Genomic DNA, 7,916 nt, shown 5'->3' on the forward strand with positions numbered 1-7,916 from the left:
CTCCTTTCCTTTCCCTTCACCTTCCTTCTCTTTCCTTCCCCTCCCTTCACCTTCCTCCCTCCCTCCCTGACGTGTAAGGCCAGCTAACACCTGTGGTCAAAAGCAACACCTGACAACACCCTTCCCACCTGTTATATGACTAAACCTTGTGCATTGGCAGAGTAACAAACAGGTATATTCAGTAATGTGAACAGTGATGGGGGTTACATCTCTCCACACATCTGTTTACACTTGGGTGTTTAACTAATCATGTAACTCTGGATTCTATTACAGGGAAAGGTCATATTTTTTTTTATCGGTGATGGGAACAGTTTCTTTATAACTCTTGTGAACAGGTTTAATGACTTCTTTTGCTCTCTTTCTTTCTTTATTCTTATTTTTTTAATCTTTTCCTCCGCCTCTCTCTCCTTCAGCTTCTTCGTGTACCTACCAATCACCTGTGTTCATACGTCACCGTCGAGTCATTTGCTTAACGTCTCTATATGGTCGTCAGTAAATACGATGCTCTATGGAAGAATCTGTCACTTTCTAGTTAGTTCACCTCTAATGCTTTTGGACGCTGTGGAATAAAATGGAATAATTTTATACTTTCTACGTAAACTAGTTCGGTACTCTGGAGCAATTGTGATAATATATACCCTTTAAATATTAGCCAATCATTCTGGTGTGTGTGTGTGTGAGAGAGAGAGAGAAAGAGGAGAGAAAGTGTGTGTGTGTGTGTGTGTGTGTGACAGAGAGGTCAGAAGCAATGCCGGGCACTGTTGAGGAAAGAGAAAGGGGAAGATCGATTTTTTGTTTCCTCTCTCCTCCTCCTCCTGCCCTTCTGCCCTCCTTGCCCCCAAAGAGCATTAGGACTTTTCCAACTAGAAGGATACACTAGAAACCTAACCTAACCTAACCTAACCTAACCTAACCTAACCTAACCTAACCTAACCTAACCTAACCTAACCTAACTTCTTCCTCAGCCTAAAAGCTAAAGATAACTTCAGTTCCTCCTCCTCATCACCTCTCACTTACCTTGGCCCTTTCTTCCCCAATTTTTCTTCCTTCGCTTCTTCCCTCCCCCCCCAACCCCCCCCCGCCCCCACCTCCTCCTCCTTCTCCCCCCCAGCTCACCACCCTAGTCCCCTTCTCTCGCCGCGTCAGTATAAATAATGCCGGGCTGGTCGACATCGGCACTTCGGCTGGGCTTCTCGTAGTGCTCGCTCCTACCCCTGGCTTATCTCAATACACTTGCAAGGTGGGTGTATCTACTGTGTTCTTGTTGTGCTGTGTTAAACTCCTCCTTACTCACCCAGTCTAATTATTTTATACCAGACAAAGATACGAAACTTTAAACGTATTTTATTCTGTTTGGGTGAAAATTATTATAAAAAAAAAAAAAATTAGCGACGTTGAAAACAAACTTACTTAAAGAACGTAAACTCAGCGAGGTGTTGGTATTAAAGTGTATGTGTGTGTGTGAAGATCAGAAACGATGATAAAAGTGAGAATAATCCATATATGTGATACATAGGTGAAGTTATCATCGTCTTCCTCCCGCCACACACCCAACTGGATTACATATTTTGTTATTCTTACGTTCAGCTCAAGTGTTGAAAAAAAAAAACCCAACCCTCGTCATGGGGTTTGTTTGACTGGTTTTAGTAACTGGTTTTATTGACTGTTTTTTATCAATTAAACCATCCGAAAGCTGGATCGTCTTTCTATATCGACAGTCGGAAGCGTTCTACATTACTTCCAGCTACGCAACAATACACCAATCGGAGCTATTCGTTACGCATGACTCTTATACGCTGTTACATTGTTAAACTTACGCGTGGTTATCTTACTCATCCACAACCAAGTGTTTGGAGATTATTTTGTTATCATTTAAAGAATAAAACCAAGTGGGTGAATATTCCCCACACATCTCCACCATACCTCTGTTTAAATGCGTATCTTCCTAAATGTGCATTTTGGTCTAGATGCTTTATTTAGTGTACAGTAGAAGCGTATCTCAATTACAGTAGGCCTACATATTACATTATCAAAGCCTATCTCAGTGCTTATGTCGCCTCAGTCTAAATGTTTCTTTATCTTCGTGTATATAAAAATGCGTAACCACGACGTTGCGGATCTCTAAATGGGTACGTATGCAAAGGCGCAATCCGTTCTCAATAACACTTTGATCGTTATATATATATTCATTACACGTGTCAGGGAGGGAGCCTTCCACTGGCATGACCTCAGCAACTTTTCCCCGGGATTCCACCGTCGAAAACCTCCTCTCACACACGCATTCTCTCTGCCATGCGCACACACATCCACCCAACACACACACACACACACACACACACACACACACACACTGTTAAACTGTACCTATGCGTCTTACTTATCACGTCTTGGTAATACTTCAGTAGATGTTATCCAGCAGTGTTCTCATTACAGCATACAACCCCCCCTTCCCCCCTGTCTCATTCCTAACTTTATCTATCGCTATCTGTGTCATTCCTAACTCTATCTATCGCTATCTGTGTCATTCCTAACTTTATCTATCGCTATCTGTGTCATTCCTAACTCTATCTATCGCTATCTGTGTCATTCCTAACTCTATCTATCGCTATCTGTGTCATTCCTTACTTTATCTATCGCTATCTGTGTCATTCCTAACTCTATCTATCGCTATTTGTGTCATTCCTAAGTTTATCTATCGGTGATTATCGTTATTCGTCACCCTATCTACAACCTTTCCATTTCCATTCATTTCTCTCTTTCTATTTAATCCCTTCCTCCCCACGCCCCCCTTTGCTCACGTCTCCCTCCCCTCCCGTCATCTCCCCTTCTCTCCTCCCTTCTCTGCATTTCCCTTTCTCTCCTTCCCTTCCTCACGTCTCCCCCTCCCCACGTCCCATCTCCCCAAACTTATTTTTGTATTTTTGCTTTTAATACTCTCCCACATGGCCTTTCCTCCCACCCACCTCCCACCCAACCCCACCCACCTTCCCACCCTCCTCTCACCCTCCTAAAACCCTATGGGGAGGGTGTAGCTGGTAGGATCAACGCCCCCCCTGGATAAACGACAAAACAACACAGACGCGAAGATCAACTTTTCCAACACTTTTAGCCACGAGAAATTTTCCTCTATTGGTAATTTTCGTTTAATTGATTTTTTTTTCTTTCTACGAGGTGATTTATTTTGGTTGTGTATTTCATCGTCTTTATCACGTAGTTATGAGTAGAGGTGTTATGAGTACAGGTGTTGTGAGTACAGGTGTTATGAGTACAGGTGTTATGAGTACAGGTGTCATGAGTACTGGTGTTATGGGTACAGGTGTTATGGGTACAGGTGTTATGAGTACAGGTTTCATGAGTACTGGTGTTATGAGTACAGGTGTTGTGAGTGCAGGTGTTGTGAGACTCTGGGGTGTGTCCAGTATTTACATCAGTTAGGAAGATGTGTGCTACCGAGTAGACATGACAGCCAAGCATCCCTCATGCTGACTCGCAGTGTGCACGAGGGGAGGTGCACGAGGGGAGGTGCACGAGTATGGGGTGCACGAGGGGAGGTGCACGAGGGGAGGTGCACTAGTATGAGGTTCACGGGGGTGAGGTGCACTAGTATGAGGTTCACGAGGGGAGGTGCACGAGGGGAGGTGCACGAGGGTGAGGTGCACGAGGGAAGGTGCACGAGCGTGAGGTGCACGAGGGTGAGGTGCACGAGGGTGAGGTGCACGAGGGTGAGGTCCACGAGGGGAGGTGCACGAGGGGGGTGCACGAGAGTAAGGTGCACGAGAGTGAGGTGCACGAGGGGAGGTGCACGAGGGTGAGGTGCACGAGGTTAAGGTGCACGAGGGCGAGGTGCACGAGGGAAGCTGCACGATGCGTTAGGTAAAAGTGCTCTTGAGCAAGCAACAACCAGGTCAGCGCCTCGCGGCTCATCTGGGCGATAAAGTCCTCGGGTCAGCCCACAAAGCATAGAGAAATTGCACAGAGGGAGCGGCGCGTGATTGGACTTTATTCCCAAATGAGTTGCCGAGACGCGGGGGTTCCAATCACCGCTGTTCTAACCTGTGGAATTTCTCTTTGCAGGATGTGGCGTTTGACGGCGACGCTGCTGGTGGCTGCCCTGGCCTCAGCAACTCCTCAGGGAGGATACTTGCCTCCTCGACCAGATCCCGTCTGTCCACCTGTCACCTCTGTCGTGTACGACACCCGCGTCCAGACCTCCGTCTACGTCCAGACCGTCAACCAGGTCAACACACAGTACATCACCACAACACAAGTCAGACAACAGGTGGTGCCAACTACATTCTACCAGACTCGAGTTGTTACTCAGGTTCGGTACCAGACCAGTGTGGTCCAGCAAACGTCGGTCCTTTATATTGACAGAGTAGTGACTCAGACGGTTCCAAGCCCACCCATCCAGCAGACCATTTACGTTACATCAACTCGCGTCGTACCGCAAGTTAGTTATGTGACCCGCACCCAAGTCCAGACCCAGGTGGTGCCTGTAGAGGTAACCCGCACACAGATTCAGACAATATACCAACCTGTGGTCAGTTACTTCACTCAGGTGGTGCAGCAGACCCGCGTGGTCTCCATCCCAGGCCCCGACATAGTACAGACCCGCTATCAAACACAGTACCAGACCTCCGTTGTGAGGCGCCAGGGACCAGGTAACACTCGCTACGTTACCTCGACGCAGTACCGGCAGCAGGTCCAGACCAGCTATGTCCGAGGCCAAAATGTTTACAGTACCTCCTACGTACAGCGCCAGCAGGTCATTCCCTACACTTCCGTCAACACGCGTTACCAAACTACTTACGTTACTCGAGAACAGGTGGTGACCAGGACCAACGTCGTCACCCAGACACAGGTCCAGACCCAGGTGGTCCCTCAGGAGGTGGTGCGAACACAGGTGGTGCCCACCACCATCTACACCACCCGTTACGAGACCAGGGTTCAGCCCTTCACTCAGGTACAGACGGTGGTCCAGACCCGGTATGTCACCCCCGCCCCTGTAGTCAAAACCCAGCAACAAGTGCAGACCTCAGTGGTCCAAGTGCCCGGTCAGAACCGAGTCATCACAAAACAAGTAGTTCGAACTCAACAACAACAGCAGGTGGTCTACCAGACCGTCAACCAACCACGACAGGTGACCGTCACACAGACCATCACCGCCACCTGTGGCAAGACCGGATACAACTACAACACTCCCGCCACCCCCTTCAACTACGGCAAATAATCTAAAATAAGTCATATGGTTGAGATCTAATTTATGTTATTTTGAATTTAGTTTAAATTCATCTACAAAAACGGAGAAAAATTAAAAGAGAATTTGTTTGTTTTTATCTTTTGAGTTTATGTGAAGACAGGTTGTCCCACTACTGACATGTACTGAAGTTCATTAAAACTTGGTAACGAAACTGTTGTGTTTTACCGACATTCCCTGAGCCAGTCACCTCCCCGAGTGTAAGTATAAATTGTTTACTCTCGTTCAACAAGCTGTGTTATAACATCACCTACTTATATCTGAATTAATCTGACTATATATTTCACCAGACACAATGTGGCCGCTGTTCCTGCTCCTGCTGCTGGGCTTCTCCCAAGGAAGCGCTGTGGACAGACCTCGTCGAGAGCTTTTAGGAAACGGCATTGGATTACAGTCGTCTCAGAACGGGTACCTGCCACCACAACGCGACTACTGTCGGCCCTCCACCATCTACCGCACACAGACCCAGTACTCCACCCAGGTCATCCCCTCCACCGTCTACAACAACGACGTACAATACGTCACCCAGACGTCCGTCCGCACACAGCAGGTATACACCACTGTGTACTCTGAGGTGGTCCGCACCCAGGTGGTGCCCTCCGTCCAGTACCAGACAGTGACTGTGACCCGCACCGAGCAGAACGTCCGCACACAGGTCGTCACTCTGCCACCACAAGTCAACTACGTCACACGTACACAACAAGCTGTGACGACACAGGTACAGTACCAGACCAGATACTCCACCAGCATCCTGCAGGTCCCAACAACTGTTGTCAGGAATGTTGTTTCTACACAGGTGGTTCCTCAGCAGGTGGTGAGCACCGTCTACCAGACACAGTTTGTCACCAGGACCCAACAGCTACCTGGACAGACCCGTACCGTGGACCGTACTCAGTACAGCACCATTTACTCCACCGTGGTAGTACCTGGCCAGGACGTGGTAAAAACACAAAATGTTGTGAGGACCAACGTCATCACCCAGACCGTCACACAGCCAGGCCAGACCCAGGTCATCACCTCCACCAATGTGGTTCCCGTCACCACTACCATCTTCTCCGAGGTGGTGGTCACCAACACCCAGACACAGTACGTGACGCGCACCCAGGTACAGCAGCAGGTGACCACCGTCTACCGCACACAGCAGGTGCCACAGTACGTCACCAGGACCGTCACCGTCCCCCAGCAGGTGGTGAGCACTCAGGTGTCAACACAGGTGGTGCCCACAACCATCTACAGCCAACAGGTGGTACCAACTGTGGTCAACCTGCCCGCCGAGACCAGGTACACCACAGTGTACCGCACCTCCGTCCGCACCCAGCAGCTACCGGGTCAGACCCGCACCGAGTACCAGACCAGCGTGGTCTACAGGACCAACTACGTCACCTCCACAGTGTTCAACCAGCAGTACAACACCGTGACGGCCACCAGGACCTACCAGCCAGACTGTAACACCGGCTACAACTACAAGGAACCTGCCCGACCATTCGACCCCTATGGTCGTTAGTCTTACCAATATCACAACTAGGGGGAGAATGATAAACTTGTTGACAATATCCTCCATGTGGGTAGCCATGTTAATATTTGTAAGCGAATGAAGTGTCAGTAAAACGTGCAGTTATATTTAACGTTTCGTTCATACAAGTTGAGAGAATATCACTATTTAAAAATTATTGTTGTCTTTGAATAAAACGGATGATTCTGATGCCTCAACTCACTCTTGAGTATCCTGAAGCAGCTTCATGTTCATCTTATAACAACAGAGAGACAGTAATGAACATATTTTACTGAACATGGCAGAGTTAGTCTCTCTCTTTTTCTTCTAGGGAGGAAGGGATTTATAACAAAAGCCAAAGGTCCAATACCTGTAGTACATCGTGTAATCCCTTAATTAAGTTGTAGACTGTGTTAAACTCATCAGGTAATAACGTCAGGTTCCAATTATATCCCCGCCCCTTGCAACTGTCAGCAAACTCTGGGGTCTGGACAATCTGTAAAACACGTTTGGTGAGAATTTATGAAAGAGAGTTCTCATATTAAGAGGTATTTGAACACACGCACACACACACTATACCGTACCATCGACCTCCTGTCAGCCTTGAGGTGGTGAAAGGCTTGTATAGATACGAGGGTGTAATTTCAGAAAGAGAATTGAAGATCTTAATGTTTTTGATTCACTGATGGTTCTTAAGTCGGCGAACGCTCTATACAGGCACAGATGAGTCTTAATTTGGCGGAGGGTCATTATTTTCTCGGATCATCTTTGTTTTCACCCGGTAATCATTTCATTTCACTAATTATATTTACTTTCACAAATTTTCATTAATTTCGTGAGTGACAAATATTGTTATTGTGTCCTAAAGAAGTTCCACAACACCGATCACTAACAAATTATTATTCCACTATATAGCGTTATCACGAACACGATAATGCAGTCATAAAAATAATATACATTATATAATAGTCTTCCCTTTACCTATCAGAACGTCTCCATTTTCTACCGGAACTTCGTTTTCTTTGCATCTTGTGGAAAATGACAAACACACACAAACATATACACAAATATGAACAAAAAGCATCAATATCAACACATTTACATGACTTAAATATTAATAAAAGAAAATATATAAGTTATGAAATGTGATGCTCCAACTCTCAAGAC

The 7,916-nt window shown here is 46.9% G+C and overlaps 1 protein-coding gene across 1 annotated transcript; it reads left to right on the forward strand.

Annotated features, from left to right (window-relative positions):
- The first annotated feature begins 1,160 nt into the window (after window positions 1–1,160).
- LOC121868567 lies at window positions 1,161–6,959 on the forward strand. Its single transcript, XM_042369319.1, has 2 exons — window positions 1,161–1,240; window positions 5,548–6,959. The coding sequence occupies exon 2, from the start codon at window positions 5,553–5,555 to the stop codon at window positions 6,759–6,761; it is 1,209 nt and encodes a 402-aa protein (XP_042225253.1). The 5' UTR covers window positions 1,161–1,240; window positions 5,548–5,552; the 3' UTR covers window positions 6,762–6,959.
- Window positions 6,960–7,916: the final 957 nt, after the last annotated feature.

This window comes from Homarus americanus, unplaced genomic scaffold (genome assembly GCF_018991925.1).
Source record: "Homarus americanus isolate GMGI-L3 unplaced genomic scaffold, GMGI_Hamer_2.0 scaffold59495, whole genome shotgun sequence".
NCBI classification, from domain to species: Eukaryota; Metazoa; Arthropoda; class Malacostraca; order Decapoda; family Nephropidae; genus Homarus; species Homarus americanus.

Excerpts from the sequence above, each read along its gene's own strand:
- LOC121868567 (XM_042369319.1), top strand. The coding sequence starts at position 5,553 with ATGTGGCCGCTGTTCCTGCTCCTGCTGCTGGGCTTCTCCCAAGGAAGC.